This window comes from Miniopterus natalensis, chromosome 10 (assembly GCF_054644295.1).
Source record: "Miniopterus natalensis isolate mMinNat1 chromosome 10, mMinNat1.hap1, whole genome shotgun sequence".
NCBI lineage: Eukaryota > Metazoa > Chordata > Mammalia > Chiroptera > Miniopteridae > Miniopterus > Miniopterus natalensis.
The window spans coordinates 8712725-8725327 of record NC_142090.1 but is presented as its reverse complement, the minus strand read 5'-3'; the positions used below and the strand labels follow the sequence as shown (position 1 = coordinate 8725327).

The 12603-nt window shown below is 49.9% G+C and overlaps 1 protein-coding gene across 3 annotated transcripts in view; it reads right to left on the bottom strand.

The window, feature by feature from the left end:
• Positions 1-3980: 3980 nt before the first annotated feature.
• The window catches only part of DENND2A (DENN domain containing 2A), a 103023-nt gene continuing 94400 nt past the window's right edge, over positions 3981-12603 (bottom strand). For all 3 annotated transcript variants that reach the window (XM_016205096.2, XM_087820979.1, XM_016205098.2), the window contains 4 exons: positions 9531-9648; positions 8918-9163; positions 6440-6526; positions 3981-5693 (listed from right to left, as the gene is read on the bottom strand). In XM_016205096.2, coding sequence (XP_016060582.2) covers positions 5662-5693; positions 6440-6526; positions 8918-9163; positions 9531-9648 — 483 coding nt within the window. In that variant the 3' untranslated portion in view covers positions 3981-5661. The remainder of the gene's footprint in view (positions 5694-6439; positions 6527-8917; positions 9164-9530; positions 9649-12603) is intronic.

The following is a 12603-nucleotide window of genomic DNA, read 5'->3' as shown; positions in this document are numbered from 1 at the left end:
AGAGTCCTACATGTTTGGAAACATTTAGGGAACTTCCAGCCAATCAAGGATTCTAGCACGTTAGTCTCAGAGAAGTCAAGGTAGACCCAGCAATATGCTTTTCAAACTAGTATCCCAGGCAAATCTGATATAGGTGGTGCCAGTCACCTCTGAGAAACATGGGGTCCTCTCTGAAAGGTATGGCTGGAAGGCGATGGATAGAGCTGAGAAAGAAAGGGGGTGTGTCCCTCGAACATCGTGATGGGAACATAAAATGGTTCGGCCATCATGGAAAAGTTTAATGGTCAAAATTTTATTTTATTTTTTCATAATTAATCAGCACTTTTATTCCTCACTAAAACTCCAGGTTTACTACTTGTGATTTTATTTTATTTTACTTTATTTTTTTAAATGCATTTTTTATTGAATTTATTGTGGTGACATTGGTTAATGAAAATTATATGGGTTTCAGGTGTACAATTCCATAAGACATCATCTGTATACTGTGTTATGGTTCCTCAAAATCTTAAATGTAGACATTACCATATGACCCAGCAATTCTGCTCCTGGGTACATACCCAGAGAAACTGACAGCAGGCCCTCAAATGGATATACGCATACACGTTTGTAGGAGCACCGTTCATAGCAGCCAAAGGTGGAAACAACCTGAACGTCCACTGCTGGGGGAAGAGACCAACAAAATGTGGTGCGTCCATACCATGCGATATCGCTGAGCTGTAAACAGGACTGAAGCATCGACGCCCGCTACGGCGTGGATGAACCTTGGGAGCACTACGCGGAGCGAAAGGAACAGGCACAAAAGATGACATCTTGCGAAACGTCCAAAACAGGTAAATTCATAGAGACGGAAAGCAGATTGGCGGTTGCCAGGGGCTGGAGGGAGGAGAGTAGCTGCTGGGTGGCTAAGAGGTTTCTTTTTAGGGGGATGAAAATGTTTTTAGTGGTTGCACAACAGTGTGAATGTCCTAAATGCCACCGAATTGTTCACTTGGAAATTATGTGAGCCCAGCCGGGCGTGGCTTAGCGGTTGAGCATCGACCTAGGATCCAGGCGATCGGGGTTCGATTCCCGGTCAGGGCACATGCCCAGGTTGCGGGCTTGATCCCCAGTTGGGGGGCGTGCAGAAGGCAGCCAATCAATGACTCTCTCATCACTGATGTTTCTATCTCTCTTTCTCTCTCACCTTTCCTCTCTCTGAAATCAATAAAGACATATTAAAAAAAGAAAAGAAAAAAAGAAATTATGTGAGCCCTGGCGGGGTAGCTCAGTTGGCTTCAGAGTTGCCCCGATAGGCCAAGGTTGCAGGTTCAGTCCCCAGGCTGGGCACATACGGGAATCGGGCAATGAGTGCATAAATAGTGGGACAACAAATCGACGTTTTGTTTTTTCTCTCTCTCAAATTAATCAATAAAAGTAAAATAAAATGTGAATTTCACCCATAGAAAATAAAAAGGAAAAGAAATGGGGTGTCGGGGGTGCCAAGGAGCAAGGCGTCAGCAGGGTTACCCAGCACCACCCAGGAAACAGACCCTCTGTGAGACAGGAAGCCTGTCCTGCTCCCCACCCCTCCTGGGGGGATGTCCCTCCAGACTGGAGAGCCCAGTGCCCTTTGCTCTGACTCCACTCACCAAGCAACCTCCTGATCATTAGCGTGGTGTCCTAGGCAGGTGCTTGGTGCTGAGACGAGCATCTGAGATGCTGGGAATGGCTCTCAGCCGGCAGTCAGGTCGACTCCCTTGGCACTGTGGGGTCTGCATCCCTCTCTGAGGAGCCTGCCACCTGCGACAGAGAGAGGAACACTCAGTCCTGCTGCGGGAATTGTTTCTTCGGGTAGCACACATTTGGTAAGAGCCTGATCTGTGCCAGGCACTGGTTTTAGGCTCTGGAAACTCAGCAGTGAACGCGATGGACACAGTCCCCCACGAAGCTTACATTCCGGTGTTCAGGTAACACATGTGTAACGAGAGGTGCTCAATAAGTGGCAGCTGGTATCCTCAGGAGTAGTAAGAGGTTTTTGTGATAATTTCTAAGAGTCCCTTCTTTCTCTTCCCAGCAGTGGTGCCAGCGGCCTCGCCCGCAGATTCGCTGCCTGTGGCCTCTCACCAGGACCGGCTGGCTGTCTGCGCTCCCACCCACCCCTTCCCTCGTCCACCCGCCTCCTATAGTCCAGAGCAATGAAACCCACCAACAGCCGACAGTGGGCTCTGACTATTTTTCATGACCCTGTGCTTCACCGTGGATTGAAACACAGTAGTGAGTGCTTCTAGTGCGTCCTTCACGGGAAATGTTTGCTCTGACTGGAATGGGAGGCCTTGGTTCTGGGACAGATGCCTGGGGGTTGGGGGGCAAGACTCAGAGGCTGAGTCGACCTGGTCTAGGGCACCTGTGCTTAATGGCCAGGCTCTGCTTCTCAGCCTGAACAGCGTTGCCTGTTAGATGGGCCAGGTACAGAACCCCAGGTACAGAAACTAGGGTACGAGACTCCCCAGGGCAGGAAGCCCCGATGTCTAGCAAGGACCAAAACTGGGAAAACAAGAACCTTGTCCCCAGGGTAACCTGTCTTTCCCTAGCATATTACTGGTCATGGGCTGATCATTCGGTTTGGGCTCCGCGACCTTTCTTCCCTAAAGATAACATCTAGGCCTCAGATGCATTTCAGCCCCAGGCCCAGAAAAGCAGCAAAACCAGACAAGTGACTCTATGGCTGCCTCAGGACCAGCTACATTGACTAATGACCCCCTGCCCTGGCACTGACCAATCAGTGGAGACCACGACCCTGAAAGAGCACACCTGGAAAGCTGATGAATATTCTATTGAGACACTCCCCAGACCTCCCCTAAGATTCCCACCTGCAAGAGAGAGAGAAATATGCTCAAGACAAAGGATCTAGTGCACACTCCCCACCAGGAAAGCACACCAGTGCCATCTCCATCCCCCTTCATCTCTCTGAGGGGACCCCATGAGACTTGCAACAAGGGGAGCAATGGGCACCAGCAGCTCATCCCGGGCTAACCTCCTGACCCTGTCTCCAGGGCCCCTCTCACTGACTTCTCAGTGAGCCAAAGCAGCCCAGCCAGGCTCTCCTGGTACTTCTATGCACCTTCCTTGTCTCACTGTCCCAAGGGTATTTTGCTGCCATCATGGACCCAATACCCTTCGGCTCAGTGCTGTGTAGCCCTTCCCTTTGGATGTCCCCCATCCCTCCCCTTTTTAATATGTCTTCATTTCAGAGAGAGGAAGGGAGAGGGAGAGATAGATACAAACATCAATGATGACAGAGTCATTGATCGGCTGCCTCCTGCATGCCCCCCACTGGGGATCGAGCCCGCAACCCCAGCATGTGCCCTGACTGGGAATCGAACCCCGATCTCCCCGATCCTAGGTCAGTGCTCAACCACTGAGCCACGCCCAGCCGGGCCCCATCCCCCTTTAATAACTTTTTTTCATCCACCCATCTGAGATGGCTGTTTAGCCTGCCGGTGTACCACCCACCGTTAACCTTTCATTACCCATCCCGAATCTGCCCTGGGTGGGAATCACAGCTCCACTCTTTCCTCTCGCCTCTGACCCTCCCCAGCCTACCTTACCACTTGGCCAGCTGTAGACAATTCCTCAGCTGATTTAGCTTAGACATTCTCAGAGCAGATGGGAGGGACGTGGGGAAGGCGACAGGAGGGGCTTCTGGATCCGAGGACGTTCTGCTTCTTGACCTGGGCGCTGGTTACATGGACGTGGTCATTTGTGAAAGTCTGTCAGCCTATCCACTCAGGGCCTGGGCACTTTCTCTAGTATATTCTACTTCACGCAAATATTAAAATGAAAACAGAGTATATGTGCTGAGGCACTTGTATGAAGATGCTTTTCACAATGCTCTTTATGACATTAAAAACTGGAAATAGCCTGCATGCGTTAAGAGTAGAGGATTGGTAAAACAACTTTTAGTGTACCTATGAAATAGAACATTATACAACCACTAGAAATATTGATAAAAGGTTTATTTATTCACTTGGAGGTGTTAAGTAAACAATACAATATAAAATAAGTTAGAAAAGAAAGTATATTCCACAATATTAAAGGTGATCATCTCTGGGGAGAATACTGGTATCCATAAAGTTAACTAATCTAAGGAGCTTGTCAGGTACATTCCTGAGCCCCCACTCTCGGGTTCTCAGTCAGTCTTCCCCCCACACCCGGACCACACACCTACCCAGGTTAGCTGTTATGCATGGCCTGGCTCCTGCGGGTTTGGGGGTCCTTGGACCCCTTTGTGAATCTGATGTAAACGATGCATCCTTTCCCCTGAAAAATAAATGGGCACACCCAATCTCAGATACAATTGGAAAGGGACGGTCCAGGACTCTAGGTAAGAGCCCTAATGTGGAGAGACATCAACCTCGGTTTTTTTCTTGATCCTTCTTTTCCTCAAAGGCCCCTTGCTCCCAGTTTCCTAGAGGCTAAGGACCTCTGCCAGGCAGCACAGGCCACGATCGCGCACATCTCCTGTGCGTTTCTGTCGTGGCTGCTGGTGCCACCCAGAGGGGGATGCACCAGAGGGTGAACAGCGGCAGGTGGTGGTGGGTGGGCTGTGGTGGTGGCCCTGAGGCCTGCTTTGAGGACTTGCCTGTTCTGCCCACCCTGTCTCCCTGCCTCCCCGCTGGGTCCCCTGCAGGAGGGCAGGCTGCCTTGATGGCTGCACAAGTCTATGGAAGCTGTCCCCAAATTTAGATGCTCTCTCACACTGATAACAACAGTCCCTCCATATATCCACGTGCCATTTCATTTCTTCTGACCTGAGCCCCTACAATGAGATAAAAGTACATCAAACAGTACAAATGGGAACAGGGTTGAAGCCATGGCTTTGTGTTTTACGGTGGACTCCATACTTTATGATCATAAATTTGAGGACCCTAAGAACATTTTATTAACAGATCTTATGATTCCATCTTTTTGTGTGTACCTCGAAAGTAATGGATGGCAGGGGCGGTGGAAGGTGCTAAGGCTTCTAAGAGGAAAGAGGCAGCCCAGGAGTCAGGTCCACGTGGGAGAGGAGTTAGTGCCCTGACAATGGCCTCCACCACCAGGTGGCATCACTGGCCGCTCTGGAAGCGCAGCTCATCTCCCAAAGCCCAAATCTGTGGAGCCCAGATCCAACTCCTCTACAGAAAGGCCAATCCTTCCCCAAAGGGCTCTGCCCTCAAGCCTCTGGGCCCAGTGTCTATAAGGGCCCCCACAGCATCTCCCTAACACCCACATTTGTCCCCAGTTTGGCCCAGAGGAGGGCTGCCAAGCAGGGTGAGCCAGGGAAAGATGACATAGGGCAGGATAGTTTTCTTAGCCCTGGCATAATAAAAAGAAAACCCAAACATTTTTCTTTATTTTAATATCTAAAATTTAAAAAAAAAATTAAAAAAATCCCCAAACCAGCGACGAAAACAATCCATTTGAATGCCAGGGACCCGACTGGTCTCAGATCCCCTTTTCGGAGCTGTTCTGAAGTGGCACCTTCCCAGCAGCTCCGGGGTCCCGGGCCTGCGGCCAACCCCAGAGGGCAGGAGTCCGCCCTGGCCTTGACCCAGCACGTGGGCATAACCCAGGGCGAAAGGCTGTTTTCAACACGTGGTTGCTCTAGGAGGAAGCTTTCCTTCGAGTCTGGGCCGAGGGTTATTTCTTGTGGAGAAATTTCATTTTATGGCCTAAAAAAAGTAAATGCGAACATTTCACTAGGAGACAGAGGCTGCCTTAAATCCTGCCCTCTCCGCCCCAGCCGCAGTGCGGACAGCCATGGGTGCCCCGCCGCCCGAGGGGCTCACTCGGTGCCCTTCCTGGCACTGCCCCTCCCGCCCCAAGGAACAGGGAGTTTCGGGAGGAAGACTGTCGGGGCTGCCCGGCGAGGCAGGGACCTCTGAAGGTAACGGTCCCGAGGAGCCAGGCAGGCGGCAGGTGGCGGGCATCCGGCCCCAATGGCCACCTTCCAGCCCGTGAGGGACCAGCAGGCCTCCACAGCCCTCGCTGCGCCCGTGCCTGCACTCCTGTCTCGGTCTCGCCTCCACCCGCCCCTTTCCCGCGCGGCCCGTCACTGCCCGTCACTGCCCGTCACTGCCCGTCACTGCCCGTCACTGCCCCGGTACTGCCCGGCCACAGTCCTCCTGCTCCTCCGTCTCCACTGTGCGGGCACCTGGGCCGGCTCCATGCTGCCCCCCCCCCGTTCCCCAGGCTCAGCTCCCCACAAGGTGCAGGAGTGCGGGGGGCAGGGAAGACGGAGCGAGCCGGCCCAGGGCCAGGAGAGCTGGCGGGCTGTGTGCCCTCAGTTTACACTCGGGGGTCAGGCTAGGGAAGGCGGCGAGAAGGCCGACAGCAGCACGGCCCGGCCAGGCCTCAGGGCGCTGCGTCCCCGAGGGCCCGGCTCCCGCGGAGGCTGGCGTGGGGCCGGCGGCCTTACCTAGACCCTTCAGGAACCTGTTGACGCCGCTGTGCTCCCCGCTGGGCAGAGTCTCCAGGTACTCCTGGGCGCGGACCTCAAACAGACCTGCGGAGAGAGCCTGGCGTCACGGGGCCTTCCCAGGTGCAACAGCACCGGCCCCTCGCCGCCGCGGGAAAGGGGACCTTGCTTCTGGGATGAGCTGCTTCATAAACATCCTCTCAATCATGGGGTTTACAAGAGCGTTTATGACCCTTATAATTGCCCAACTCCGTGCAATAACTGTCTCTGGAAAGCTGGGAAGCCGGCTCCTGCATGAAAGCCCATTCCTCCTCAGCAAGCACCTTCCAAGTGTCTACACTGCCAGGCACGCGTCCCAAAGATGAACCAGGCAGTCCCGGCTCTGGGGAGCCCCTGGGGTTGTCCCTTTTCCTCGTGCTCTCCTGTAAGAGGGACCCTGGCACGGGGTGTGGTGGCTTCCTGGGAATCTGTTTGCCATCTATGAACCCGGGAAGGGTGGGCAGCCACCTCTGGGGGGCCTTCAGCTCTCACCCCAGGTCTGGGCCTCAGGCACTGCCTGCATCTCTCTCATCCTTGCGGACAGTGGGCTCCTTCCCTGCTGCTTTTACTTACTTATTTACTTATTTACTTTTAATCCTCACCCAAGGATATTTTTTCCACTGCTTTCCAGAGAGAGTGGAGGGGGGCAGAGAGAAAGGAAAAGAGAGAGAAATATGGATGTGAGGGAGACAATTGGTTGCCTCTCACACATGTGCCAACCAGGGTCAGGGATAGAGCCTGCAACTAAGGTTCATGCCCTTGGGCTGAAATCGAACCTGGGACCCTTCAGTCCACAGGCCGATGCTCTAACCACTGAGCCAAAAGCTAGGGCAATAACACTCCATGCTGCTTTTAAAAAGCTTTTATGGCCCTGGACAGGTAGCTCAGTTGGTTAGAGCATTGTCCTGACACAGCGAGGCTGCAGGTTTGATCCCTTGTCTGGGTACATATAGGGAGCAACCAATAAATGCATAAATAAGCAGAACAACAAATCAATGTTTCTCTCTCTTCCTTCCTCTTTCTCTAAAAACAATAAAATAAAAAGCTTTTATGTCTGGACCTCTCTATCAAATAGTTGTCTGTAAACAGATATTTATGTGTACAGGCCTATTTAAAAGGATACCTTGCCCTGCTGGCATGGCTCAGCAGTTGAGCATCAACCTGTGATTCAGGAGATTGCAGTTTGATTCCAGGTCCCCAGGTTGATGGTCCGTCCCCAGTAGGGGGAGTGTAGGAGGCAGTTGATCAGTGTCTTTCTCATCACTGATGTTTTATCAATCTCTCTCCCTCTCCCTTCCTCTCTCTGAAATTGAAAAAGACATATTTAAAAAATATATATATATTAAAAAAAAGATTCCTTCGTCAGACATTGTGTGACTCACTCTCTGATCAATTTTCTTTTGTCTCTTTGGATATCAACCTCCGTCTTTTTTTTTTAAATATATCTTTATTGATTTCAGAGAGAGGAAAGGCGAGGGAGAGAGAGAGATAGAAACATCAATGATGAGAGAGTCATTGATCGAGCCCGCAACCCGGGCATGTGCCCTGACCAGGAATCGAACCCTGATCGCCTGGATCCTAGGTCAACGCTCAACTGCTGAGCCACGCCCGGCCGGGCCAGCCTCTGTCTTTAATTTGTGAAGAGCTCTGGGAAAGGTCTGGCGCCTTAACTCAGTCTCTGTGATCATAGCACCAGAGGACGCTGAGGCCTAGGGCCAGCTGCTCCCTTGGGACCCTCCCTGGTTGCTGCTTGGCCACTCCTCGGTGGTGAGCATCTCACCCCTACTCAGGTCTAAGTCCCATCTGTGACAGTCTTTACCAACATGTCTAGTTTTTAGATCCCCAAAGGGCTTAAGATGATGTAGGAAAGAGGCAGGAATGACGTCACTCTCTTTTCTCAGACCTCGTCCTCCTCCATCCCTGGAGGTGTGATGGAGCTCAGCTCACAGGGAGAAGGAGAAGGTAAAAGAGACAAGAGCTCCAGGAACAGAGGGAGGGAGGGGATGGCCCACAGCTTCCAGCCCACGCATTCCTGCAAGGTGGAGGGCAGGGCACTCCCCTCCTCTGTCCCACCCCAGCCAGCTCCTACTGCTCCACAGTGGAGAGGGGCAGGACAGGAGGGCAGAGGGCTGAGAGGGGGCCTGCGGAAAAGAGCAGAAGGGCCACAGAGAGGGGAAGGAAAGGGTGTCTGGAAAGAATGGAACAGAGGAGCACCTGCCACCAGAACCCAGAATGTGCTTCTGGGAGAGGCTAGTGGAGAGAAAAGATGCCAAGAAGACAGGCATCAGGGCATGTTATAGCAGCTCAGATGTTCAAATATGAACGTTCTCCAGAGGTGGCTGAAAGCTGCTCCCATCTGTGCCCACTCTCCCTGCTCATCAGCCCCTGGGGTATGGGCACCTCTGGGTGTCTCAGTCCCAAGCATGAAGATGCCCTGACCTTTGGCATCCTGCCGGCGCAGCTCCCGCTCCTGGATGAAGCCCCGGAACATCTGGGTCTCCATGAACACCTCCAGGAAGCGGCGCAGGCTCTTGGAGGAGACTGCTTTGCGGAAGGCCTCTCGCTGCAGGGTCCTCTCATCACGCTCGCCCGCGGTGAGGAACAAGGAGTAATGGCCCACGATCTCCACGAAGAATCGGACGAAGGCTTCAGACACCACCTGGTTCAAGGGGCTGGACTCAGGGCCTGAGCAGAGGGGGGAAGGGCCAGAGGGTGAGGGTCAGGGCCTCTGAGACAAGCCAATTAGTAATACAAGCAACTTTTATTATACTGTTGAAAAAGTGCAATGACTCATAAAAAGGTTACCCAAAGTTATTAAATCATTTCTTTTCCTCCTTTAAACAGATACTTAAGGGCTGAAATGGGGAAGGTGGGAGAACTTTTCCCATAGTTCACTGTTAAAATGAGATCTATGAGTGGGTTGAGCGCCCAGTTCCTCTCCTTGTGCACTTTCCTACTTAACCCAATGCCAGGTGGATGGACGGCATTGTCCATATGCTCTCCAACTAATGGTGGGAGAGGGGATGCAGTGTGGCAGTGGCTGAGCACTTACCGTGCTTGCAGTCAGGGGGCCCTTCATCCTGGTCACTGGCTAGGTCATTCCTCTGTTCCAGAATGTGTTCCAGGGCCACCTGAAGCTTCCGGGGCAGAATGGAATCCTCGTCATCCATCTGTAAGGCAGAAAGAACAGTGGGCCATGGCCCAATGCTTCTGGAGATGGCGCCGCGTCCTGGGCAGCAGGACACGCCGGGTACACTGCAGGGCAGGCCTGCACAGCTCTGTCTAGTGGACGGAACAAGCCTTAGAGTCAGAGGTTTGAGGTTTAAATCCTGATTCCTCTTTTTACAAGCTGTGTAAGCCTCAGTTTCCCCATTTGTAAGATGGGCTCCCAATCAATATCTACCTCACTGTAAAAATTAAATGCAATATGCAAGACACTGATGAAAGAAATTGAAGACACAAATAGAGGAAGAGAGAGCCTGTGTTCACAGATTGGAAGAACTGATGTTGTTAAAATGTCCACATTACCCAAAGTGAGCTACAGAGTCAATGCAATCCCAATTAAAATTCCAATGGAATTTTTCACAGAAACAGAAAAACATTCCTAAAATTCACACGGAAGTATAAGAGACCCCAAATAGACAAAGGAATCCTGAGAAAGAAGAACAAAGCTAAAGGCATCACAATTCCTGGTTTCAAACTTAATTATAAAAGTAAAGTAACCAAAACAGTGTGGCACTGGCATAAAAACAGACACACAAACCAGTGAAACAGAATCAACAGTTCAGAAATAAATCCGCATGTATACGGTCACTAATAGTTCAAAGGCAGCCAAGAATATGCAGTGGAGAAAGCACAGTCTCTTTAATAAATAGTGCTGATTTTCACATGTAAAGAAATGAAATTGGACCCCTATCTAACTAATACCACTCGCAAAAATTAACTCAAAATGGATAACGACTTAAATATAAGACCAGAAACTGTAAAACTACTAGAAGAAAACATCGGGAAAAAGCTCCTTGACATTGGTCTTGGTAATGACTTTTAAAAACTGAGCAAAGGAACTGAATAGGCTTTTTAGAAAAAAATATATCTATTGATTTCAGAGAGAGGAAGGGAAAGGAAGAGAGAGATAGAAACATTAATGATGAGAGAGTCATTGATCAGCTGCCTCCTGCACGCCCCTGACTGGGGATCGAGTCTGCAACCCGGGTATGTGCCCTGACTGGGAATTGAACCTTGATCTCCTGGATCATAGGTCAATGTTCAACCAATGAGTAATGCTGGCCGGGCAGAGAGGAATATTATTTAGCCATAAAAAAGAAGAAAAATCCTACCTTTTGCTACTACATGAATGAAACTGGAGGGCATTATGCTAAGAGAAATAAAGCGGATAGAGAAAGACAAATACCGTTTGTTCTCACACTTGGAATCTAAAAAAGCCAAACTCATTAGAAATAGAGAATAGAGTGGAGATTGCTAGAGGCTAGGGTTGAAGGAAATGTTGGTCAAAGGGTAAAAACTTCCAGCTCTAGATGAATAAGTTCTGGGGAGCTAATGACAGCATGGTGACTAAAGTTAACACTGTATTATATACTTGAAAGTTATTAAGAGAGCAGATCTCAAATGTTACCACCACACACAGGAAAAAGGTCGTTATGTGAGGCGATGGCCAGGTTAACTTACTGTGGTACTCACTGTACAATACATACACATATCAAACTATCAGGCTGTACATCTTAAGCTTACGTATGCTATATGTCAATAATATCTCGATAAAGCTGGGGATCAATTTTAAATGCAACACAATTATCTTTCTAAAAAGCTAGGAACTTAGTGGTTACTCAAGAAATGTTCTTCACTGCCCCTACCCTGTAGGGTGGCTAGTACTGATCAGAGCACTCTGGCCAGGGCAGCTGACCAGAGGGTTAATGCTGGCTTTATGGTCCTGGCCGGGTAGCTCAGTTGGTTAGAGAGTCTTCCCAATATGCCGAGGTTGTGGGATTGATCTCTGGTCAGGGCACGTACAAGAATCAACCAACGAACGAAGAATAAGTAGAACAAATCGATGTTTCTCTCTCTCTTTCTCAAATCAATCAATAAAAAAGCTGGCTTTATCGTCTGGGCCTTAGAGCAGCAGAACCTGGGGAAGGGCCTACCTGAGGGCCTCCGGGGAGTGAAAGTGAGTGAAACTACTGATAGAAAATGGCATTAACATGACAGAATTTTCCAGCAGTGCGGCAACTCCAAGTTTACAAGCAATCCAACAGAATGCCCCTAAAATCTTCCTGTAATGGTCCTTTACAAGATCTGATGGAGTTAGACCTCTCTGGCAAGTGATAGCGAGAAGATAATGGTGTATTACTTTCCCTAATAATTAAAGTAGTTTATAATCATTATAGAAAATACATGAAAGTTTGAAAACAATATAAAATCACTCATAATCTGTCTCCTTTTCAGTCTTTGGTGAGTTTTCCTTCCCAATTTTTTTAGAGGCATATACATATATATTCTTTTTCCTTTCCTTTAAAGAAAAAAGGTCAGCAAAAATATGTATGTAATTTTGTATCCTGATTTTTTCCATTTAATATTACATCATAAACTTTGTTCTCAAATATTCTTTAAAAGCATATTGAAAAACACAAGTCTAGCCTGGCCGGGCGTGGCTCAGCGGTTGAGCATTGACCTAGGATCCAGGAGATCGAGGTTCGATTCCGGGTCAGGGCACATGCCCAGGTTGCGGGCTCGATCCCCAGTTGGGGGTGTGCAGGAGGCAGCCGATCAATGACTCTCTCATCATTGATGTTTCTATCTCTCTCTCTCCCTCTCCCTTCCTCTCTCTGAAATCAATAAAGATATGTTTAAAAAAAAAAAATAGAAACACACAAGTCTATAGTTAAACCTATACAAAGATTCTAATTACTAGAAAACCATTTTGTGACAGGGCATGTGGGGATCAATCCTTTGCCAAACCCACCCTTTTTGGCCCCTGCCTTCTGCCTCCTCCTCAGTCCAGCCCTGGCTGGGCATCGCCAGCCCCACCAGCCTGTTTTGCAACCCCAGGCCCACCGAGGAGCCGGAAGGCTGAGCCCCAAGCACCAGAGAGGTAGAAAGAGAGCGAGCAG